The sequence below is a fragment of the Rhinatrema bivittatum genome, chromosome 3, assembly GCF_901001135.1.
Source record: "Rhinatrema bivittatum chromosome 3, aRhiBiv1.1, whole genome shotgun sequence".
NCBI classification, from domain to species: Eukaryota; Metazoa; Chordata; class Amphibia; order Gymnophiona; family Rhinatrematidae; genus Rhinatrema; species Rhinatrema bivittatum.
This window is the reverse complement of record NC_042617.1, coordinates 216606814-216633286: the sequence shown is the minus strand read 5'-3', so window position 1 is coordinate 216633286 and position 26473 is coordinate 216606814. Positions and strand designations below refer to the sequence as shown.

General features: G+C 44.1%; 1 protein-coding gene across 1 annotated transcript in view; it reads left to right on the top strand.

Moving 5' to 3' along the window:
• Window positions 1-22668: 22668 nt before the first annotated feature.
• The window catches only part of C3H1orf198 (chromosome 3 C1orf198 homolog), a 34406-nt gene continuing 30601 nt past the window's right edge, over window positions 22669-26473 (top strand). The window contains exon 1 of the mRNA XM_029594192.1: window positions 22669-23203. Coding sequence (XP_029450052.1) covers window positions 22859-23203 — 345 coding nt within the window. The 5' untranslated portion in view covers window positions 22669-22858. The remainder of the gene's footprint in view (window positions 23204-26473) is intronic.

Sequence of the window (26473 nt, the reverse complement as noted above, 5' to 3'; positions counted from 1 at the left end):
TCGATTCGCGGGTTGCTTTTAATTTGGCGATTTTTACTGCCAATCGCGTTTTTTGTTTTTGGCTTGGTGGGCGGGCCGGGTGATCTGATGTTGAAGTGATTGGCTGCTGCCTCTGAGGCTTGTCCGTAAATAATTGCAGCAGTAAATTAATCAGAGCTGCAAACCTTAACTCGAGCATATAGGCTGGCCAGTACGGCATTGCAGCAAGCAACGGAGACGGCATCTTCTATACAGCTGCAGACCTGAATGCTGAAGGGAGTATAGCATTCACCTGGCTAAAGCCAAGTATCAGGAGGGGAGGAATGAGAGTGGGGGCCAGGGACGAGCTGGGAGGGGGGCAGGAGCGTGTGGGGGGGCCAGGGACGAGCTGGGAGGGGGGCAGGAGCGTGTGGGGGGGCCAGGGATGAGCTGGGAGGGGGGGCATGAGTGTGTGGGGGGGCCAGGGATGAGGGGGGCATGAGCGTGTGGGGAGGCCAGGGATGAACGTGTGGGGGGCCAGGGAGGAGCTCGGAGGGGTGGGGAGGGGAATGAGTGTGTGGGGGCCCAATTAATGCCTGATGTAGTCCAGAGACTAGACTGGCACCCTGTATTGGCCCCCTGGTGCAGTAATGAGAGTGGAGCACCCCAACAATGGTCTTCAGAAGTTGACTGGTGGGGAATTTTAAAAATTGCACAGCGATGCAATTGGGCCTAGACCAGTTTCTTCCAGTCCACTCCAATTAAGGAGCGGACTGGGAGGGACTTTCCTATTCCCCCCCCCTCCCCGCTTCTCTGCCTCCCTTTTATTTTTTTTATTTGGTTTTGCAAGCCAGCTGGCTGCTGACATGTGCTTTACCGGGACAGGGCCTAATTGCCACTGTCCTGGCCAGCCCCCTCCCTCTCCATCTCTTTTTGATGGCCTGGTACTTCTGCGTGTATCGGGGGTTATGCGCCAAGTCCTTTCTAAAATGCGCTTGGCGCATGCACAGCCAACCACATGCATAACCTCTGGTATTTGCACACACGAGCCATTGAAAATTCGGGCGATGATGGCAAACTATTATGATTTATTCTGTGCTGTGAACTATAGGCTGCATGCACTACCAGGTCTCTGAGCTTTTTTGCCCTATTCATCACAAAGATTGGTAAACTCGGAAATACTAGAGGCATGCTCAACACTTGCCAGTGTTTTTTTTTAATACTAGCTTTAAGCACATTCGTATACAGAGTGAAAGGCAACATACAAACCAGCTTTTGATCCATACACTTCATGGTAGTCTTAAACAACAGTTGTCGATTAGCCCATCATGCTCTTTAAAGCTTTCCCTATTATATTGACTGGGTTTCCTCTGAAGAAAACATTCTCATTATAATGGCTTGTTGTTTGAACTCTTCATCTGTGGAAGAGAGTTGTTGGAGTAAGGAATTGTTCTGCAGGGAGATTATCTGTGAGGTATCTTGGGTGAAACTTGTATAACGTATTTCGATCAGTGAATTGAGAATTCAAACCCATTTGTGAGAGAGATCAGAATGACCAAAAAAGCCACCTTCTCCTTACTATGGACTGGTATAATCTGAAGATTGATATCACAAGAGTTTAACCATAAAAAAAACCTTTCCAGATCTTCTGTTGCTCCCTGTCATAACAGTATATCATTGATAAACTGTTTCCATAGATATTTGTTTTGTAGGGACACAGGCAGCCATTTATTCTCAAAATCTCCTGCATATAAGTTTGCCAGATCTGGGCTATAGAGGCCCCCATCACTATGCCTTTTATCTGCTGCTGATAAACTCCATCAAAACGAAAATAATTTTGCTGTTGTGCTACAGATGCTAATTGTACTAGGAAATCATTAGGGATCCTATTTTGCATACCTCTTTCTTGCAATGTCACCTCCCACAATTTGTATTTATTTATTTAATTCTTTTTCAATTTTTGCAATTATCCCAAGAAACAAGTCTTGTACAGAAAATTCAATATCCTAAACGAGGCAAACAAAGGCATTATAGTTTCAAATAGAATACATACATATTCCATTTCATATGTATATTTCAGACATTTAAATTATAAGAAAACTGGGAGGCGGAAAAAGAGCAAGTTACATTAAAGAATTATAAAAAAAAAAATACAATAATAGAAGACTCGCCGGGTATGCTACAACCTAGTCCCTTTTATTTTACGTCGGGCCTGTAGAGGTTACTACAGAGGAGCATGCCACTAAGAACGCTCTTAGGTGTTCAGGTTCTTGAAAAATATAATTAACATTCAAATATCTAATGCAGGCCTTACAGGGATATTTTAATATAAACAGACTCCCTGTTTAAGTACATCAGAATGCATCAACATGAGTTCCTTTTGGCGTGTCTGGGTAACTTTAATAACATCAGGAAATATCCAGATAGGACTACCATAAAAAGGAACTTGTCTGTTTCTAAAGAAAAGTCGCATTATGTGATTGCGTTCTGAAAGAAAAGCAAATGAGACAAGTTTTTCTATGGTTAATCCCTGTTTCTAAGGACATTTCCAAAATATGTCAAGTCCAAGGAAAGGCTTTGTTGTTCGACCTGGTTACTCTGAAGTGTTGCGACCATCGCTGCTCGACGTCTTCACTCCGCCCTCTTTACCTCTGTGGCGACTCCCTCCAGGTCTGAAGGACAGCTGGCTGCTGCGGCATCTTCCTGCCATCTCTCTCCGGCGTCCCTGGGCCGGCTCAATGCTGCAGATCTGCCATGTTGCCTGAAGCCTAGGGCGCGCCCCTGAGGTTCGCAAGGGTGCAAACCTCAGGGGCGTCCCCCTGAGTTGACGTCATCCGTTTCTGATATTTAAAGGTCTCTGATATCGCTACTAGTTGAGTTAGCAAGGGCTAAGGTTCAGATTGGGTTCCCTGCCTAAACTACTCTGCCTCCTTGAACTTACCAGAGGTACCCGCTCCTCGGGGGCCTCGCTCTCTCTCTTTGCCTTTCAGGTTATAGATGGGAACCGGTACTCGCTCCTCGAGGGCCTTCGTTCCTGACTCTGCTGATTCTCTTCTGCCTGGAAGTCATTATCTACATCATTGTGAGTTACCATTGCTCTCTCAGAGCTTTCCCTGGAACCAGGTACTCGCTCCTCGAGGGCCTATCCTTTCCAGCTCCCTGAGACCAATTTGTGAGTGTTGTCATCTAGTTCTGTTCATGGACTCTGCATATCCTGCCTACTCACTGTCTACAGTTTCTCAACAGCTCAGCCATCCAGGGATCACTGTTACAGTATCTGAGGGACTTCAGCCCTACCGGGCACTTCAGCTCACTACTGCCACCTCTGGTTGCAAGACCTGTTTAATAAAAGAACTAGTATGTGTCTGTCTCCAATCCATACTCTAAGCCTAGCTGGTGGTCCCTCTCGGGATCTTCCCCCGGTGGTGTGGTCATCTGCCACCGGCCCAAGGAGCCACTTACTACTATCTCCAGCAGTCTATAACAGATGATTGCTCCTCCCACCAGCATAGCGGATCATGACATGATGATAGAAAGCTTTCACAACAAACGGTAAAGCTGATTCAGGAATTTTTAATATTTGCCTCATATAAGTCTTAAGTAACTCAAGAGGCGAAATTGATTTTTTTTACTGGGAAGTTCAAGATTCTGTTATGTGCCCTTAGGGCATTTTCCATTATTTCCAATCTCTTAGATGCAGTTCTTTCTGACTCAAATCAGTTTTAGTTGCTTAGTTTCCACCGGTGATATCCTCTTATCCAGCTCTTCCGCCTTCTTCTTAAATTTTACTATTATCACTGTTTGATTTTTGGTATCCACTGTAACCTGTGATAATGTTTTAATACAGCTTTCAGTTGAATTAAGCATAATCCATATCCCATCCAGAATATCAGGTCTAGATATTGTGGAACTCAATGGGAGAGCTCTTAGCTGGTTTACTCCCTCCTCAACAGTTTCCCTGTACCTTGTACCGATAAAAGTTCAGCCACTTCTTGCACTAGCGGTGTGGAGGCCATGCTGGTCTTTCCAATCCTCCTGGGCTCAATCCTTCCAGCCACTGTAACTTGCTGGGTTCTCCCAGGACTCCAACTCGCTTGGCTCCGATGCTTCTGTCCCAAGCCATCACCATGGCCGCTCCTGCCTCCACCGAGGCAGGGCAAGGTAAAATGGGTTTGGACAGCGCTCCGGGGCTAAGAGTCGTGTCAGGGGTCAAGGGGGATGGCACACACTTCTCAGCCGTTCCCCCAGAGACCAAGCTCCGGCGTTGAGGTTAAAGCTTCTGCAAAGAACGCGGAGATTTGAAGCTGTCGGGGGTCGACTGTGTGTGAGCTGATATTCTCACCTCTTAGTATCCCCTTTCTCTGTGTATGAGGCATTATTTAACCAAGAAGAAAAAATATTTAATACGGAAAGAGCCTCTCTGGTGATCTCCAGCAGCCCTATACCACTGTGGCCATCTTGCCTCCTGCCCCTCGCCTCCAGAATTTTGAAAGCCTTCTTCTGAGGGATTTGTATAGAGTTGCTATATCTATTGTAATCAGACTGAGACCATCTGTTGGTCCCATATATTCTTTTTAAAATTGAGATGTGTTGAATCTTGGGTATAGAAGCTGTGGTGTATATATTCTCAAAAATGTATCCACAAACTGAAATAAGAGTGGGCTACGAACCAGGGAGTCCAAGGTTCAAGTCCCAGTGGCCTTCCTTGTCACCTTGGGCAAGTCACTTTTACCCTCGATTGCCTCGGGTACAAACTTACTGGGTCATTTCACATTAGGGCCTTAATGCATGTGGTAAATAGTGCAAAGCTCGTTAGTATGCAAATGTGACATTTGCTATGCAGGTGGGAGGAGTTTGTGTTAAGTTAATGGTAATGAGTGGCTCCTAACAAAATGCGATATAGTAACGCACAGCAACACAGGTCTTAAAGCCGGAAATAACTGCACCTTTTTTCTGTGCGTTGTGCCTGCATTAGCTATACGTTAACAATCAAAATGACTTTTATTGCAAATGCCGGTTCAAGAGAGACCAATATGTAAGTTTACTATTTATACCACTGTAAGAGGGGGCACTTATAACTTGGGGTGAGGTAGGTTTTGGGGGACAGTTTTACATACACAGAGGTAGGAACAGCAAAGTTGACATCAGTGAAGATTTTCTGTCATGCGCAGTTGATTTGTACAATGTACTCTCTACCTAGCTTGATGCACTCCCTACTTAGCTGCAATCAATCTAGGTAGAGAGCGGGAATTGTTTATGCGATGTGGGAGGAAATTAGCCTATCAATGCCCCCTTTTTATCACAGGTGTTATTTCTGCTCTATTTATAGCATTTTGATGAATCTAGGTCTAAGATTGTAAGCCCTCTGGGGATAGGGAAATACCTGCAGTACCTGAATGTAATCCACTTTGAAGTGCCGAAAAGCAAAATGTAAAAATGTAAAAAAAATAAAATATAATAAGAGCTCTAAAAGGGACCCTTTGGAAGATATTATAGGATGCACAGGTGGCTTCTCCAGTGATTTATGAACTTTGGGGACAATGTGGGGAATAGAGCAGTTTGTTGCAAATTAATACCAAAATCTGAAACAGGGTAGACAACCAGGAAGGTGTAGAAAACATGAGGAAGGGTCTAGTGAAGCTTGAGGAAAGGTCTAAAGTCTGGCAACTAAGATTTAATGCTAAAAAAAAATGAAGTCATGCATTTGGGTTGCAAAAACCCAGGGGGATGCAGTAATAGTATAAACTCTTCTGAGGATTTGGGGGGTGATCATATTTGATTTTATTGTGGCCAAACAAGGATATGGCAATGGCAAAAACAGAAGGATGCTTGGCTGTAGTGGGAGAAGAATGGTCAATCAGCAGAAAAAAACTAAGTAATATTACCCTGTATAAGTCTTTTTGGTGAAACCTCATTTGGAATACTGTATAGTTTTAGAGACCACACTTTCAAAAGGATATAAATCGATTGGGGTCTTCGCAGAGGGTGACTACTAAAATGGTTGTTCTAAAGCATTTAGGTACAGACTTAAAGATGCAAACATGTATACCCTAGAGTAAAAATAGTAAGAGACTACTCCTGGGGGGGATTCTGCACACACATTTTTAAAATTCTGCACATTGACTTTTCAAAAGAACACTTTTTTTTTTTTGCAAATTCTTCTGCATTTCAGTGCAAACCAGTCCCTGGCAACTTGACACTGCTGGCAGAAGAGCCAATTGCTGCTGCTGGCAGAGACTGCTGCAGTTGTTGCTAATCTCCACCTGAGTATCCATGCTCACTGTCTCTCTTACATGATATCAAACATATGCTTTCTCTCACATGCCCCATCTGTCACACACATGTTCTGTCTCCCCACATACAACTCACACTCTCTCACACACACACACACTCCCCCCCCCCCCCCCCCCCACATACAGACTCCCAGGTAGACACCTACCCACTGGCTCACAACAAACCCAAGGGCTCAAACATACACTCATAGGGCCAGGGCCTGGGTCTCTTCTTTAGCCCCTCTCTTTACAAACGTGTACAGGGACAGAGCATGGAAGATGCTGAAATAAATACAGCAGCTTAGACAACACATTCATTTTAAGCAAACTAATCCTACCAGCTCTTGAAACAGGTACACTTTTCCAGGCAAGCAAATCCTACTTTATTTTCCCAAGTATTGGCCCATAATTTTTAGAAAATAATTCCTTAAAGTTCCTGGTAATACTTATGCCCAAAGATTTAAATCTACAGCTCTAACACTAAATTTTCAAAAAGGAAACTTTGCTGAAATAAAAGTTAGAAAAAAAACTGCAAGATGCAGCTACAAAGGTTAAGTGTTCACAAGGCAAGGACATTGTTTAAAAATACAATCCTAGATGTGCAGTCCAGATATATTCCACGCAGTAAAGGTGGAAGGAAGACAGAAGGAAGAGCGGCATGGTTAAAAGGTGAGGTGAAAGAGGCTATTTTAGCCAAAAAAAAAATCCTTCAAAAATTGGAAGAAGGATTCATCTGAAGAAAATAGGAAACAGCATAAGCATTGTCAAGTTAAGTGTAAAACATTGTTAGGACAGGCTAAGAGAAAATTTGAAATCAAGTTGGCCGTAGAGGCAAAAACTCATAATAAAAACTTTTGAAAATATATCAGAAGCAAGAAACTTGTGAGGAATTCAATTGGACTGTTAGATGAGCAAGGGGCTCTTAGGGAAGATAAGGCCATTGCAGAAAGACTAAATTAATTCTTTGCTTCTGTGTTTACTAATGAGGATGTTGGGGAGATACCAGATGGTTTTCAAGGGTGATAAGCCAGATAAACTGAACCAAATCACTGTAAACCTGGAAAATGTAGTGGGCCAGATTGACAAACTAAAGAGTAGCAAATCACCTGGACTAGATGATTTGCATCCCAGGGTTCTGAAAGAACTAAAAAATGAAACTTCAGATGTATTAGTTTAAAATTTGTAAGCTATCGTTAAAAATCATCCATTGTAACTGAAGACTGGAGGGTGGCCAATGTAACCCCAATATTTAAAAAGGGCTCCAGGGGTGATCTGGGAAACTATTGACCAGTGAGCCTGAATTCAGTGCCAGGAAAAATAGTGGATCATGTAGAAAGACATGGTTTAATGGAACACAGTCAACATGGATTTACCCTTGCCTCACAAATCTGCTTCATTTTTTTGAAGGGATTAATAAACGTGGATAAAGGTGAACTGGTAGATGTAATGTATTTGGATTTTCAGAGGGCATTTGACAAAGTCCCTCGTGAGAGGCTTCTAAGAAAATTAAAAAGCAATGGGATAGGAGGTGATGGCCTTTCATGGATTACAAACTGGTTAAAAGGAAATGGAGAGTAGGATTAAATGGTCAATTTTCTCAGTGGAAAAGGGTAAACAGTAGAGTGCCACAGGGATCTCTTTTCATGGACCGGTGCTTTTCAATATATAAATGATCTGGAAAGGAATACGATGAGTGAGATTATTAATTTGCAGATGATACAAAATTATTCAGAGTAGTTAAATCACAAGCAGACTGTGATAAATTGCAAGAGGACCTTGCGAGGCTGGAAGATTGGGCATCCAAATGGCAAGTGCAAGGGGCTGCATATAAGTTAAAATAACCTATGCAGAAGATACACGATGTTAGGGTGTAGCTCCATATTTTCCTGGGTGGTAGCTCCATATTTGGAGCTACCACCCAGGAAAAAGATCTAAGCATCATCGTGGACAATACATTAAAATCGTCAGCTCAGTGTCCTGCAGCAGTCAAAAAAGCAAACAGAATGTTAGGAATTTATTAGGAAGGGAATGGTGAATAAAATGGAAAATGTCATAATGCCTCTGTATCGCTCCATGGTGAGACCGCACCTTGAGTACTGTGTACATTTCTGGTCGCTGCTTCTGAAAGATAGAGTTGCGATGGAGAAGGTACAGAGCAGGGCGACCGAAATGATAAAGGGGATGGAACAGCTCCCCTATGAGGAAAGACTAAAGAGGTTAGGGCTATTGAGCTTGGAGACAAGGGGGGGGGGGGGCGGGGATATGATAGAGGTCTTTAAAATCACGAGAGGTCTAGAATGGGTAGATGTGAATCTGTTATTTACATTTTCAGATAATAGACTAGGGGGCACTCCATGAAGTTAGCAATTAGCACATTTAAAAGTAATCGGAGAAAATTCTTTTTCACTCAACACACAATAAAGCTCTGGAATTTGTTGCCAGAGGATGTGGTTAGTGCAGTTAGTGTAGCTGGGTTTAAAAAAGGTTTGGAAAAGTTTTTGGAGGAGAAGTCCATTAACTGTTATTAATCAAGTTGATTTAGGGAATGGTCTCTGCTGCTACTACTAGCATCAGTAGCATGGGTTCTTAGTGTTTGTGTACTTGCTATGTTCTTGTAGCCTGGTTTGGCCACTGTTGGAAACAGGATGCCGGGCTTGATGGACCCTTGGCCTGACCCACCCAGTATGGTAATTTCTTATGTTCTTAAGTCCACTCTGCGAAAAATAGATAAAGTGCCTCTGCCGGAATGTTTATCTCTGATGTATCAAAATTTATTTTATACTCCCAAAAGCCCTCCAAAAGTTTGAAAAAAGTCTAGTAGCACAGGACCTGACTTGCATGAAGCAATTAGGTAAATTAAATATCATTGACATACGGGGAAGGCAGCTCCTATAGAATATTGCTTTCCAAACACTTAGCTGTATTTATTTATTTAAATGCTTTTATAGACAGTTATATGTAAAAACATCATATCTGTTTACACAGAACTCAACAGTGAAATTACATAGAACAGGGTATTTGGAACTTGGAGGGGGGAATTAACTTTGAGGGGGGCAAAGCGGGGGGGGGAGAAAATGAGGGGGGTAAACGTATATACAGGGGAGTAGTAATAAAACAGATAAGGGGAGCATTTAAAGATATACAAATACAGCTGTAGAGAAGCTGTATGAGTACTGAGGGAAGCAGTACTGTGAGTAATTGGAGTACACTGTTCTGAAAGTAAAGGCAGTCCACTAATGTGTATGTGGTAAAGTGCAAATAAAGATAGTGTTTTAAGAAAGGCTGGAGTCAGTACAGATTTGTGCATCAGCCAGGGAAACTGCTCGGTTTGCCACACAGCACTAAAAAATTTCTGCTTGACCTACAATAGTGCCATAAAGATTAACCAAGGTAAAGTTCACTGAATGCAAAGTACACTCAAGAAAAACAAAATTTCTTCCATCTTTATCTTTAAAAGATCTATTTACCTGCAAAGACAGGTTTTTGTCTATAAAAATGCGTACCCTCCAAATACACGAGTTAGAGGATGAATAATAGATCCCATCCAGCAAACTTTGAGCTTCTCATGCTCTGAATCAACAAGGTGAGTTTCCTGTAAGAGAAGGATCTGTGCATCATTGCTACTTGCATGCTGGAGAATGCGCTCTCTCTTTATCGGGGAAGATATTCCATGATCATTTAAGGATATGCAATTCACTCACCCATTTATCTTCCATTACTGAATTAACATATAATATCCAAATCCGCATATTAACACAAATAGCCAATCATCAATGAAATAGTAGTGAAATGTAAGCTGCCTGATCACATGTACTCTAACAATGCTGTGTATCATATGCCTCATGAGAGGCTTCTAGGAAAAGTAAAAAGTCATGGGATAGGTGGCGATGTCCTTTCGTGGATTGCAAACTGGCTAAAAGACAGGAAACAGAGTAGGATTAAATGGACTATTTTCTCAGTGGAAGGGAGTGGACAGTGGAGTGCCTCAGGGATCTGTATTGGGACCCTTACTTTTCAATATATTTATAAATGATCTGGAAAGAAATACGATGAGTGAGATAATCAAATTTGCAGATGACACAAAATTGTTCAGAGTAGTTAAATCACAAGCAGATTGTGATAAATTGCAGGAAGACCTTGTGAGACTGGAAAATTGGGCATCCAAATGGCAGATGAAATTTAATGTGGATAAGTGCAAGGTGATACATATAGGGAAAAATAACCCATGCTATAATTACACAATGTTGGGTTCCATATTAGGTGCTACAACCCAAGAAAGAGATCTAGGTGTCATAGTGGATAACACATTGAAATCGTCGGTTCAGTGTGCTGCGGCAGTCAAAAAAGCAAACAGAATGTTGGGAATTATTAGAAAGGGAATGGTGAATAAAACGGAAAATGTCATAATGCCTCTGTATCGCTCCATGGTGAGACCGCACCTTGAATACTGTGTACAATTCTGGTCGCCGCATCTCAAAAAAGATATAATTGCGATGGAGATGGTACAGAGAAGGGCTACTAAAATGATAAGGGTAATGGAACAACTCCCCTATGAGGAAAGACTAAAGAGGTTAGGACTTTTCAGCGTGGAGAAGAGACAGCTGAGGTGGGATATGATAGAGGTGTTTAAAATCATGAGTGGTCTAGAACGGGTAGATGTGAATCGGTTATTTACTCTTTCGGATAGTAGAAAGACTAGGGGGCACTCCATGAAGTTAGCATGGGGCACATTTAAAACTAATCGGAGAAAGTTCTTTTTTACTCAACGCACAATTAAACTCTGGAATTTGTTGCCAGAGGATGTGGTTAGTGCAGTTAGTATAGCTGTGTTTAAAAAAGGATTGGATAAGTTCTTGGAGGAGAAGTCCATTACCTGCTATTAAGTTCACTTAGAGAACAGCCACTACCATTAGCAATGGTAACATGGAATAGACTTAGTTTTTGGGTACTTGCCAGGTTCTTTTGGCCTGGATTGGCCACTGTTGGAAACAGGATGCTGGGCTTGATGGACCCTTGGTCTGACCCAGTATGGCATTTTCTTATGTTCTTATAACTATTCCCATATGCCCAAGTGACCAATATATCAGTATGCCTTTTACCTCCATTCTGCAAATTCAACATTTTAACTAACAAAATGAACCATCCCAATTCCGCCCTCACCACCCACACTAAATTAGGTAACCAGCTTACCCCCAATAACCCTGTACCTCTTAAGTGAGAAAACCTTTGAGACCCAAGGGGTAGGTCCTCCCCAACAAGTAATAAGCCCCTAACATTTATCAAGACCCCTTTATCCATACCCATTTTTACAAATCTTCTCTATATCCCTCCTTCCTCACACAGAACACTCCTTGTACCTCATAAATCCAATAGTACCCTGTTCCCTATCTCTAATCCCATTCATCATACTGCCAGCCTTGTCCCAAAGTATCATCCCCTGGTGTGAAATTTAGAAAAATAAAAAATATTAAAAAGTTAAATCATTTTTTGAGAAGAGGGAGGTGCCTGCAAAAAATAAACACATAGCGTAAGGCACTCTTAAAGTTAACACTTCCAAAAAAATAAAAAAAACTGAAAGAAAAAAGGCACAACACCAAAGCATTAAAGTATTGAAAGCAGAACTATTATCGGACTCTGCTTGAATACAGATGTATTGGTCCTGCTGGTCGATGCTTCCACTGAGGGGGAAAAAAAGACAGGAATCAGGCATGGCGCCTCACTTTCCGCAATGAGCCAATCGGCTATTAGCATGGGATCTACTTAATGTTTTAGATACTTGCTAGGTATTTGTAAATTAGATTGGCCACTGTTGGAAACAGGATGCTGGGCTTGATTGACCCTTGGTCTGATCCAATATGGGAACTTCTTATGATCTTATGGCGCAGTTCTTTGGTCTGCAATCAGCTTTCTGCCTCTTGTACAGTATCAAAATTAAGGGCTTGCCACCCATGACCACCTGAAGCCTAGCAGGGTACAACAGCATATATGATGATGTTTTGAAGCTTCTTTTTCACTTCAACATAGGCCTGCCTCTTCCATTGGATCTCTGATGAAAAGTCATGAAAAATCATAATCTTAAAACCCTGGTAAGTGGGGTTTAGAATGGCTCTGGCTGCATTCATTATAGCCCGCGTGGTGTTAAAGTTATGAAGCTTTACAATCACTGCACGAAGATGGTTCCCTGAACTCGGGCGGGTGCCAGAGCCCAATGAGCACAATCCATTTTTTATAGCTCCCTTGGCACACTCCATTTTGAGTAACTCAGGCAGCCACGTGGAGAACAGTGCCGATTTGGCACCTTCTAACCTCTCTGGAAGTCCCAAGTTACAAATATTAGTGTTGCGAGCAGTTTTCAAGATTATCAAATTTTTCCAATAACCAAGTATGTGATCGCTCCAATTTGTCAGTTTCAGAAGAGGTGCTGGTAATGGCCATTTTGAGTTCTTGAATCTTCACCTTCTGCTCCTCTAAACGGGTTGCGTTTTCTTGTACTAAGTGTACAAGTTGTGCCACTTTATCGTCTATAGTTGTAAGCCATGAGTCAAGTTTCTTAGATATCATGCCTGCAAATTGCTCCATTAAAAAAAAACAAAAAACTGCTTGCTCACAAACGTCTGAGGCTTCCAGTCCCATTTCGTCTTCTGAAGCCGAGCTATCCGCATGCTCTGGCCTGCATGGCTCTGTTCTTTGAGCCCATTTCTTCATTTTGACCACCTAGTTAGCCCAAAGAGATGGAATAGAGCTTTTGGCTAGTTCTTTAGAGTGAGACATAAGCAAAAATATAGTCCAAGTATAGGTAGTTACTATCATAAGAAATTTGCTGGGCAGACTGGATTGACTATTTATTTGGTCTTTCTCTGTATGTACCCAGATCAATCCAGACTCCTGGGTTATGCCTCCCTGCCAGCAGATGGAAACAAAGTTTCACTGGCACTGTACATAACACAGTGTGCCACCTGCAGTCCCTCAGTATTTCTCTGTCTCCAGCAAATGGTAGATGGTGTAAAACCTGCAGTCTGGAGAGAGAGGAAAAAAAGATTAAAAGACAAAATTTCTGGATTCTCCCAGGGGGTTGTGAGGTCCTGGTGAGGCCATCCCCCCTGGTTTGAAGTGGATGAGCAGAGGGTTGGTGACCCTTCTGATAACTCGTCTAGAGGTCTGTGGGGTAGACATCTGGTGGTTTAGATCCCCCATTAGAGAGCAGTGGAATATGTTGGCAATTCTGCACTGCAAGCCCAGTGGAGCAGGGAGGGGTTTTCCTTTTATACAGTTTGTCCTGGGCTGGGTCATTTAAAGTTTGGCGAAACAAGACTGCTTTTCTGATCTGTCATGTGGCCTGCACTCCTGAAACTTGAATCTCTGCACCAAAGGAAAGTATTGGTTTCTATTATCTTTATTTGTTCTCACAGAGTAAAAAAAAAAAAAAGAAGAGAACAAGGAATTCTTTAGTGGAATCTGTGCAGCAGCGGGGTTCCAGAAAGGGAAACTACCTTAGCAGCTCGGGAAGCTCATTGATGCTGTTTTTCAGCAGCATTTCTGCCTGTGGAGGAGACTGAGTGTTGGCTCTGTGGTATTGAGGGACTGTTCCCCTGCTTTCCGTTGAGGTGCTGGTGGTGCCACGGGTGCGGGGAGGAACAGCAGTGTGCATGCAGCAAAAGCAGCATGGCATTTCAGGGTCTGCGTCGAGCATGACTGCACTGGTAGAACAAGCAGGTGACTGGGTCTAGCGCTGAGGCATTCCCTGTCAGCACAGAAACGGCAGGCATTTTCAATTCCCTAGCAGCGTCGGTGGGAGAAGCAGGGGAATCCCCCTCCTCAACTACCACCAGCGGTTCCCTGTCCCACAGATGTGCAGAGATTCACTTGTATTGAGGAGTTGTCTCTGGTTCTGGTAGAGGTCTTCTGCTGGTTTTAATTTGCTTATGTGCAAAGCATGTTTAGTGAGATGCTGGCTCTTGGTCCCAGTCTCTATGGATTCTCAGCCAGTCAAGAGGCCTAAGCTGTTGAGAAGCTCTTCAGGCCGATGATTTTCGGTGCCGGATGTTAAAACTGATCTGGGCCTAAGCAGGTGCAGGCAGACTTTGCTTAGCCGTGTGGTCGTCTACAGCAGCGGTTCTTTTCCTTCTTGTGTAGGTGTGTGCACGAATTCTCGCTGCATGGCGATTGCATGCACAGGGCCCTGTGTATATAAGGCCGCGGCAGAGATTTAAGCGCGTACATCTGTGACCTAAACTTGAGCGCGTATTTGCTCAGGTACATGTGTGCGTACGACTGCGACCTAGTCTTGAGCGTGTATTTGTGCATGTCCTGGAGGGGGTGGGGTGTGTGTGCACAGGAGACCGCCTAGAGCCGAAGTTCAGCAGAGCTAGGCGCCAGGGGCAAATAGGTCCAAGCGCCTTGCTATCTGTGAGGCTTGCAGTCTGATAGCAATTCAGTCCTCACTCTTTCTCTTTGTATCAGTGCCGTTTAGAAGCTCAAAGCAATTTGACTACTATAGCTTTTTTGCCCATGTTGGGACATCCCTTCAGCCTATGGTTTCTCTGGAGGGGAGTGGGAGGTGAGGCAGTGGTCCGTTCTCCTTCTCCCATGTTCCTGAGGGCAGAAGCTTCCCTGAGGGAGAGAGGTTGGAGAGAGCAAGTTTGAGCCTATGGGATCTGGTATAGATCCATCCTCCTCTTGGGTGGAATGTTTCCAGAGCCTGCAGACCTTTCTGCGGGGCGCCCAGTGAAGGCGAAGCAACCTACTATGTAGGGATTGCATGCTCGGCCTCCCATTTATCAGTTAGTTAGGGCAGGCAAATGCCACAGGGAGGCTGTCCCTGGTAATATTCAAGGGGGTGTAGATCATGAGACATTGGAGAATGGGGAGTTGGCTTTCTCACCACTATAAGAGGGAGAAATTGCATATGACTGAGAGCTGCTTCAGACTCTGCTCAGATTTTTTTCTTTTTTCACAGAGATGTCTTGCTGAGTTTGTTGGCTCAGACCCTGAATACGCTCGGCATGGCCCAAGTCTATACATGCTTAGAGTGGCCGGAGGTCAATTTTAAATTAAATGTCCTGTTTATTTCCCCCCCTGTATCCAATTCAAGAGATTGGATTTAACTCGTCAAAAACAGAATTACTCGTCATCTCTAAGCAGCCTGAACGTTTTACTCTCCCCCTGCGACAGAACACTCCTCAAAATACAACCACAGCCACCCCCCAGACCCAGTTTGTAAGAGATCTGGGCGTCTACATAGACCAACACCTAAGTTTCAAACCCCACATCAAAAATCTACTAAAGGGGGGTTTCTATAAACTCAACATCATAAAAAAACTCAAACCCCTCCTCCACACCCACGATTTCCGCACAGTCGTACAGACCACAATGCTCACAAAACTAGACTATTGCAACTCCCTATTACTAGGACTCCCCGCCACCACCATCAAACCCCTCCAAATTCTACAAAACTCCATGGCCAGAATCATAACAGGCACACAAAAAAGGGAACACATCACCCCCGTACTAAAAGACCTACATTGGTTACCCATTTCCTTCCGCTCACAATACAAAACCCTCACCATCCTTCACAATTCTCTACACAAACATAATCATACCTGGCTCGACGAAATGCCTCGTTACCATTCATCCGACCGACCCACAAGAACAACCCATGCAGGTACCCTACACACCCCGTCCCTAAAGGCAGCACATTCTACTCACACCAGAGAGAGAGCCTTCTCAGTCGCTGCCCCCACCCTCTGGAACTCCCTCCCCACCCTCCTACGCCAAGAGACATCCCTGCAAACTTTCAAGAAAGGAGTCAAAACATGGCTTTTCCGACAGGCCTATCCCGACACAAACCAAATCTAATCTCTCCCCAGCCCCCTCTGTCCGAATTTCCCCCACCCCTTCCTATGTTTCCCCCGCTTCCCCCCGCACCACCCATGGATACCCTAGAAGAAACAACATTCCCCTACGGCTTAATTTATTTTTTGATCATGATCGGTTAATGTGTCCTTATTGTAAGGAATAGTATTTTGTTCCAAGGTTACATCGTTATGGTTTTACTTTTGTTTTATTCTTTGTACATTGTTTTTGTTTTATTGTTTTATTGTATCACCCACCTGAGTTCTTTGTAAACCGGCATGATGTGCTGCACGAATGTCGGTAAATAAAAGTTAATAAATAAAATAAATAAATAAAGACAGTAAACTCGGAGGTCTGTCATAGCGACAGTATGCAAGGGAGACTTCTTGGCATCTCTCACCTTGATAGAGGCATATCTGCACATAGCCATGAGGTCGAAGCACCAGAGATTAGAGGTCCATCGTCCTAAGGGAACATTTTTGATTTCAAGCTCTTCCCTTTGGCTGACGACGGCTGCACTTACATTCGCCAAAGTGATGGAGGTGGGGGTGGCCGCATTGCAAACGGAGGATGTGTTGGTGTATCCGTATTTAGATGACTGGCTTATTCTAGCAAAATCAGATGATCTCTGACAACCAGCACAGAAGGTATCAATGCGCTTGAAGTCTCTAGGATGGGTGGTGAACCTTGCAACAAGCCATTTAGTCCTCTTACAGACTCTGGAGTATCTGGGAGCTCAGTTTGATACACTGGCAGAGCAGTGTTTCTCACCAAGAGAGAGTGCTGAAATTGCAGAGTCAGATTAGGCTTCTGCTAGAGCTTTCAGTGCCCAGAGTCAGGGACTATTTAAAGGTCCTGGATTCTATGGCATCGACACTGGAATTAATGCAGTGGGCAATTGCACATAGGCGGCCTCTGCATGGGACTCTTCCCTCTTGCTGGAATCCGTTATTGGAAGAATTTCATCTTCCTCTTCCATTAGAGAGGGAAGCCAGGGACACACTTTTGTGGTTGCTTACACCAATCTCGAGCGTGGTGTGGAATTCGAGATTCTAAATTGGATAATAGTCACCACCCATGCAAACTTCTGTGGATGAAGGGCAGCGTGGCAAGATCAGATGGCACAGGACCAGTGGTCAAAACAGGAAGCCTCATGGCCTATCAATTGGCTTGAGACGAGCAGTGCATTTTGCATTGCTTGTCTATCTGCCTACCAAGGTTACGCAGCCAACCAGTACGGATCCTATCGGACAATGCAACGACTGTGGACTACATCAACTGTCAAGGCGGAATCAAGAATCGGGCAGTGGCTCGATAAGACCAGGTGTTGATACTCTAGGCAGAGCAGCCACATCTCACTTCGCCAGATTGAACAACATTCAGGTGGATTTTATCAGACTGATAAAGTTAGACCCCAGGGAATGGGAGCTGTCAGAGGGAGGCAGCGATGTGTCTCGTTCACAGAAAATGGGGATATCCCGACCAAAGAGAACACCAAAGCATCATGGTTTTACAGCCACTGAACAGAACACAATACAAAGGAATCTGAGCTCTGGTATTGCCATAGATTCGAGGGATTCTTATTTGTCTTCCCTCCCATGGCCTTTGGTGGACAAGGGATTAAGACGGATAGAGAAACATCCGGGCAATGTGATCCTGGTAGCTCCAAAGTGGCCACATGAACCATGCTTCCCAGATCTGATCAACATGGCCATAGACAGGCTCCTGAGGTTAAGAACATAAGAAAATGCCATACTGGCTCAGACCAAGGGACCATCAAGCCCAGCATCCTGTTTCCAACAGTGGCCAATCCAGGCCATAAGAACCTGGCAAGAACCCAAAAACTAAGTCTATTCCATGTTACCATTGTTAAAGGCAGTGGCTATTCTCTAAGTGAACTTAATAGCAGGTAATGGACTTCTCCTCCAAGAACTTATCCAATCCTTTTTTAAACACAGCTATACTAACTGCACTAACCACATCCTCTGGCAACAAATTCCAGAGTTTAATTGTGCGTTGAGTAAAAAAGAACTTTCTCCGATTAGTTTTAAATGTGCCACATGCTAACTTCATGGAGTGCCCCCTAGTCTTTCTATTATCCAAAAGAGTAAATAACCGATTCACATCTACCCGTTCTAGACCTCTCATCATTTTAAACATCTCTATCATATCCCCCCTCAGCTGTCTTTTCTCCAAGCTGAAAAGTCCTAACCTCTTTAGTCTTTCCTAATAGGGTAGCTGTTCCATTCCCCTTATCATTTTGGTAGCCCTTCTCTGCATCTTCTCCATCGCAATTATATCTTTTTTGAGATGCGGCGACCAGAACTGTACACAGTATTCAAGGTGCAGTCTCACCATGGAGCGATACAGAGGCATTATGACATTTTCCGTTTTATTCACCATTCCCTTTCTAATAATTCCCAACATTCTGTTTGCTTTTTTCACTGCCGCAGCACACTGAACTGACGATTTCAATGTGTTATCCACTATGACGCCTAGATCTCTTTCTTGGGTTGTAGCACCTAATATGGAACCCAACATTGTGTAATTATAGCATGGGTTATTTTTCCCTATATGCATCACCTTGCACTTATCCACATTAAATTTCATCTGCCATTTGGATGCCCAATTTTCCAGTCTCACAAGGTCTTCATGCAATTTATCACAATCTGCTTGTGATTTAACTACTCTGAACAATTTTGTGTCATCTGCAAATTTGATTATCTCACTCGTATTTCTTTCCAGATCATTTATAAATATATTGAAAAGTAAAGGTCCCAATTCAGATCCCTGAGGCACTCCACTGTCCACTCTCTTCCACTGAGAAAATTGTCGATTTAATCCTACACTCTGTTTCCTGTCTTTTAGCCAGTTTGCAATCCACGAAAGGACATCGCCACTTATCCCATGACTTTTTACTTTTCCTAGAAGCCTCTCATGAGGAACTTTGTCAAACGCCTTCTGAAAATCCAAGTATACTACATCTACCGGTTCACCTTTATCCACATGTTTATTAACTCCTTCACAAAAAGTTAAGCAGATTTGTGAGGCAAGACTTGCCCTGGGTAAAGCCATGCTGACTTTGTTCCATTAAACCATGTCTTTCTATATGTTCTGTGATTTTGATGTTTAGAACACTTTCCACTATTTTTCCTGGCACTGAAGTCAGGCTAACCGGTCTGTAGTTTCCTGGATCGCCCCTGGAGCCCTCTTTAAATATTGGGGTTACATTTGCTATCCTCCAGTCTTCAGGTACAATGGATGATTTTAATGATAGGTTACAAATTTTTACTAATAGGTCTGAAATTTCATTTTTTAGTTCCTTCAGAACTCTGGGATGTATACCATCCGGTTCAGGTGATTTACTACTCTTCTAGATTCACTGTAATTTGGTTCAGTCCATCTGAATCATTACCCATGAAAACCTTCTCCGGTATGGGTACCTCCCCAACATCCTCTTCAGTAAACACTGAAGCAAAGAAATCATTTAATTTTTCCACGATGGCCTCTAAGTGCACCTTTACCTCCTCGATCATCTAACGGTCCAACTGACTCCCTCACAGGCTTTCTGCTTTGGATATATTTTAAAAAGTTTTTACTGTGAGTTTTGTCTCTATGGCCAACTTCTTTTCAAATTCTCTCTTAGCCTATCTTATCAATGTCTTACATTTAACTTGCCAATGCTTATGCATTATCCTATTTTCTTCTGTTGGATCCTTCTTTCAATTTTTGAATGAAGATCTTTTGGCTAAAATAGCTTCTTTCACCTCCCCTTTTAACCATGCCACTAATTGTTTTGCCTTCTTTCCATCTTTCTTAATGTGTGGAATACATCTGGACTGTGCTTCTTGGATGGTATTTTTTAACAATGACCTCGCCTCTTGCACACTTTTTAACTTTGTAGCTGCTCCTTTCAGTTTTTTTCTATTTTTCTCATTTTCTCAAAGTTTCCCTTTTGAAAGTTTAGCATGAGAGCCATGGATTTGCTTACTGTCCCCCTTCCAGTCATTAATTCAAATTTGATCATATTATGATCACTAATGCCAAGCGGCCCCACCACCATTACCTCTCTCACCAAATCCTGTACTCCACTGAGAATTAGATCTAAAATTGCTCCCTCTCTTGTCGGTTCCTGAACCAATTGCTCCATAAAACTGTCATTTATTCCATGCAGGAACTTTATCCAGCCAATAGTGGGGTAATTCAAGTCTCCCATTATTATCGCACTACCAAATTGGTTATCTTCCCTAATTTTTCTTAGCATTTCACTGTCCGTCTCACCATCCCTATAGTCTTAGCATTTCACTGTCAGTCTCACCATCGCTATAGTCTTCCCCAACACACAAGGGATTTCTACCCATAAAGATTTGATTGTGCATTTAGTCTTATGCAGGCTGTTTATCCTGTTGGACTCTGCCATCCCACACTTAAAGCACTACACCGCCTCCCGGGTGCTCCTCTCTGTCATTGCGATATAATTTGTACCCCGGTATAGCACTGTCCCATTGGTTGTCCTCCTTCCACCATGTCTCTGAGATGCCAATTAAGTCTATGTCATCATTCACTGCTATACATTCTAATTATCCCATCTTACTTCTTGGACTTCTTGACCATCTCAAACTTACCTCTCCTCGCCAAACTGACAGAGAAAGCAGCACTTAAACAACTCAATGAGCATCTCGAAACAAACAACATCTTGCACCCCACCCAACATGGATTCAGAAAAAATCATAGCACAGAAACCTTACTACTCAACTTATCAAACACAATAATAAGAGGTTTTTACAATGGACAAAGATACATCCTCATCCTACTCGATCTCTCCACCGCATTCGACACGGTCGAACATAAAAGCCTAATCTCCAGACTAGCTGACATTGGTCTATCTGGCAAAACTCTTGACTGGTTTACATCTTTCTTTAAAAACAGATATTTCAAGGTAAACATCAACAACCACTCATCTGATGCCATACCTCTAGAAACCGGAGTACCCCAAGGATCCGCACTTTCAGCCAGTCTGTTTAATATATACCTCCTGCCTCTATGCCAGCTACTCACGAGTCTTGGCGTCACATACTACATGTACGCCGGCGATATCCAACTAATCATACCCATAACAAACACCCTCGAAAACGCAATGAAACTCTTGGCCACTTACCTCAATACTATAAAAAACATGCTAACCCACATGAAACTACGCCTTAACATGGACAAAACTGAATGTATACTGCTTGAAAGAAAAAACTCTGGAGTCCACCAGAACCATGCCATACAAATTGACAACACAATCATCAAACTAAAAGAAAATGTGAAAGATCTAGGAATATGGATAGACCAGAGTTGAACTACAAAAAACACATTGTAATGAAAATCAAAGAGGGCTTCCACAAATTACTAATCCTCAAACACCTAAAACCACTACTGTATCATCCTGAATTCAGAACCATTATCCAATCACTAATATTCCCTAGCTTTGACTATTGCAACTCACTCCTGATAGGACTACCCAAATCTACCATACGACTACTCCAATTACTACAGAACGCCTCAGCCAGAATCCTCACCGGTCGCAAAAGAACTGACCACATCACCCCTGTGCTAAAAGGTTTACTCTGGCTACCTGTAAAAAAGAGAATCGAATACAAAACTCTAACCATTATCCACAATGCAATTCACAACAGTGAAAGCACATGCCTAAACACCATTATACAAAGACACAACTCCGAATGCAATACGAGATCAACAAAGTACAACTTGACATACCGTCACAACCGCCAAACTCACCACCGTAAGAAACAGAGCCATATCAATAGCAGGACCTCACCGCTGGAACTCCCTACCGGAACACCTAAGATTACAAAACAACACTAAAATATTTAAAAAATTACTCAAAACCTGGCTCTTCAGACAAGCCTACAAAGACAGGATTGGCTAATCATTCACACTATCAACATCACCTCCCACAGTTATGTATGGAACGCCCACGTCACCCCCCACAGTTATGAACGTAATAATTAATCTTTTTGTAACTGATGCTATACCTAATCTGTTGCTATATAAGCTGTTATCTATAACCTATTTGTATCTAATGTTATACCAGTTGTGTTATGCCTGTAATATGTTGTTATACCTGTAAACGGGAGTGAGGGCCTTTCGCTAAACTTCGGTATATAAAAGCTTACAAATAAATAAAATAAATAAATAAACTGCTGGAGTCAGAGAAATACTGAGGGACTGCAGGTGGAACTATAGTATATATGGCAGTGCCCAAAGTTTTGCTCTCTGACTCCATCTGCTAGTAGGGATACACAACCCACTTCTCTGGACTGATCCTGGTACCTACAGGGAACCGGCTCTCTTGTACTGTTACCCTCTACTTAGCCAGGTAAGTCCAATTTAGATGGCTAAATGGTGGAGGATGTCAGAACTCTCTAGCTTTTTAACTGGGTGAATGCACGTTTTAATTTGATGCATGAGTTTACTGCAAAGGGAATTTAAAAAAAAGACATTAGTCTGTGCGTTAGAAAACCCGCGCTGAATTGCTGCGCACCGTTTTAATGCTTAGGTTCTTCATCGGCCTGTGAGCAGTACTGGAGGCAGTGGGCAGGGATGAAGGCGGCCAGAGGTGGTGTTTCCGGCTGAGGGCGGACCTGGGGCCGGGAAGATGAGACGCAAGGGGGTGGGAGATGGATTGGTTACTTCCCTGAGCTGAGACTCTCCTCCGCCAGCTCAGCCGCGTAGCCTGCTCGGCAGTAAAGTCAGGGCGGAGCGGGGACATGGCCTCCATGGCGGCGGCGATCGCGGCGGCTCGCACGGCGGCGCTAACAGGGAACCGGCCGCTGGACGAGCGGGAGCGCAAACGGTTCACATACTTCTCGTCGCTGAGCCCCATGGCCAGGAAGATCATGCAGGACAAGGAGAGGATCCGGGAGCGCTACGGGCCCGAATGGGAGTGGATGGCGCCCCGCGAGCAGGACGAGGCCGTCGACAAGTGCCTGATAGACCCGCAGCTCCAGGCCCGCTACGCCCTGCACCGGGGCGGGGGTGACGTGCACAACCCCGGGGAGCAGCCCGCCCCGCGCGCCCCCCCTGGCCAGAAAGTGGTGCACTTCGGAGAGGAGGTGAGAGCTATCCAGGAGCACCCCGATCCCCGGCTTATCCACGCATGGATAATTTTGTGGATACGTTACTTGTATATTTATCTCAATATGATCTATAAAGTTCTGTCTCAGCTTTATTTTTTCTCGTGGCCCTTTTTTTTTTTTTTTTTTTTTTTGCGCCACAGTTATAGAATGAAAATACTGCGAAGATGATTAACTGCTACAGAACGATTCCTATCAGCTCTCCAGATGAGGGAGGGCGTGAGTAGGTGGGGCGCGGGTGACGGAGTAAACGGGTAGCATCTAGTGAACAAAGGCATAAACCCTTGTAATAAGCAAACGATCTGCAAGGATAAATTGTGCGTCCATGGCATCGGCCACCCAGGAGATGTGGCGTCTGTTTTTTTTCTAGCGCAGCTATTTTACCGGCTCAATACGCATGCACAATATACACGGCCAGGAGCCTGTACATTGTGGGTGTATGTTGTGTGCCCTGAAATTTTTTGCTTTTTACATCATTTTTTTGTGTGTTTTGCATGGTGCGCCTTTCTGTGGTTCTTCCTACTTAGTATCACGACTATACTAAGTAAGAGGAACCACAGCAAAAAAGGTTTTTGGTTTTTTTTTTAAAGCTGAGCCCTTGACGGGTGGGAAGACTTTATGCCTGCTTCAGGTCAGGTGTAAAATTTTATGGGTTACAAAATGCGCTTCGGGTGCACTGGGATTTTTTGCATTGTGGGGTAATAGCAAATAACCTCATCTACGTGGCATTTACATGTGATGAGCACTATTAGCTGCCCCATTGTTTGGACGCGCTGATCCCCTTATTGCATTGGAGATTACGGACCCCTGTCCAACCGCTCATTAAGCTGTATGCTAGGCTGGGCGTACTTTATTGCATTGGCCTGCAGATATGGGAGGGAGTAGGTGGTGTGCGGGCAGGTCCGGTGTGACCAGGTGTGCATACCATGCGTTTTCACGGAGCGGTATACCCGCGGAGGCGGCGAGCCAGTGGCAACAGGAAAGGCCATGGCGCCCCCCCCGCGGAGCCTAACCAGCCAGCGACTGAAGGAGAGAGCGCTGTGACGGAAAGAGAGGCCCGACTTCCGGGTATGGGCATGCGTGTGTGTCTATTCGCAGCTTCTGCTCCCTCCCCTCCCAAGCAGGAAGATAAGTGCATCATACGGCCTGAAGATAGCAGGAAGCCTGCAGTGCCTTGGTGGAGCTCATCCCACCACAACCTGAAGACAGCAGGAGGCCTTCGGTGCCATAGTGAAGCTCATCCCACATGGCCCGATGATAACAGGAGACGTGTGTGTGTGTGTGAGCTTGTATGTATGTGTGAATGAGTAGAGACTGTTTGTGTGTGCATGTATGCGTGAAAACCCATGTGTCTGTGTGAGAGCTTGTGTGTTTGGCATATGTTTGTGTGCCTGTGAGAGCCTGTGTGTCACCTATAGGCTCTCACAGGCGCGCGCACACACACACACATACGTAATGTACCTGTGAGGGAGAGGCAGCCTGTGTATGTTACAGAGAGGGAGTGTGTGAGAGAATGAATGTGTTATTGTGCATGTGTGTGAGAGAGAAGATAAAATTTGTGCGGCCCTACCTCCCCCAATCCATGATAATCTCGGTGACTGGTTATCAGATCCCAGGTATGGAGAGCAGATTTTTAAATCCTTATTAGTTTTAATTACTGGGTGTAATTTGATGATTCTGTTCTTTTGAACATTTGTTTTGGGGGGAGGAGGGGTGGGAATAGAACATTTTTTATTCATCAGATTTTTGAAAAATTTTTTGATGTTTAGGAAATTTTCGATATTCTGTTTATTAACTGGTTTGAAATATTTTTTTATGAATATGGCTTTACTATTATGATGTTTTATATTCCTTGATTTTATTGTTTAATGAAGAATGGTAATGTTTCTATTTTTCCATTGTTGCTCTGCATATAGAGGCTGGCTTGTTGTGGGTTCCAGTTCATTCTTCTCAGCACGTTTCTGTTTATCCTTTCTGATCTCTTTATTCTGTATTGTGTTCTGCATATGTGACAGAGGTGAGGTATTTTCAGGGCCGGTGGAAGCACTAGGCCTAGGCCTAGGGCACCGAGTATTAGGGGGCGCCGCGAGTAGTGGTATCCCAAGGGGAACCAATGCCCCTGGGCGCAGGGAGGCTCATGCGGCCGCCAGTGGACCTCATCCCACTGTCGACTGAGCAGTGACATGTGTATAGCAACAGATCGGCAGGGCCGTGGTGGAGCTCACGTCACCACGGCCCGAAGAAAAAGATCGCGTTTAAACGCGCTGATTCTCCTCCTCTTTCCTGCCTGCGCGGCCCCGGCAGTAAACATTGCTGGAGCCGCGCGGGCAGGAAGGAGGAGGAGCATCAGCGGGTGCAGAAGAGGAGCAGCACTTACGGGCCGCCGCAAATCCCAAGTCGCAGTGGCCCGAGAAGAGGAAGAGGCCCGGTAGCAGGGCCGCTGCGGCCCGAGAAGATCAGGGCCGCTGCAGAGCCTATCCTGCGGCGATCCGCGAAGAGGAGGCCCAGAGGTGAGAGAGAGGCTGAGGGTCTGTAGAGTGTGTGTGTGTGTGTATAAGATGAGTTGAGAGATTGTGTGTGGGAGTGAGGACTTGAATGTTTGCAGAGACAGCATGTGAGAGCCTCTGTGTGTGTGTGCGAGAGACAGCATGTGACAGTGAGAGCCTGTGTGTATGAATGATTGTATGAGAGAGAGCATGTGACAGTGAGAGCCTGTGCTTGAGCAAGACAGCATGTGGGAGTGAGAGAGAGCCTATGTGTGTGTGAGACTCAGACAGCAAGTGCCAGTGAGAGACTGTGTGCATGAATGATTGTATGAGAGAGAGCATGTGACAGTGAGAGCCTGTGTGTGTGTGTGTGTGTGTGTGTGAGAGAGAAATGCATGTGAGAATGAGAACCTGACTGTGTGTTTGAGGGAAGAAGATGGACAAAAAAGAAATAGAAAAAAAGACAATATAAAAGGAATTGGCAAAAAAATAAGAAAGGGAAAGTGGAAAAAAAAAGCCTGTGACCAACCAATTAGAAAACTAAGATCAGACAGCAAAGGTAAAAAAAAACAAAAAACGTTTTAGTGATTGGCACATGTAATCTTTGGGAATGTGCAAGAATAGCACTTTCTCTATGCGGATCTCACAATCTACGAGATCAGCATGGAGAAAGTGGAAGCCCACGGGGCCTGCACAGAGGAGGCAGCAGAATGGGCTTCAGTGTCAGTAGCAGCAATCGGCGCCTCCCCAATAGCCATGTGGC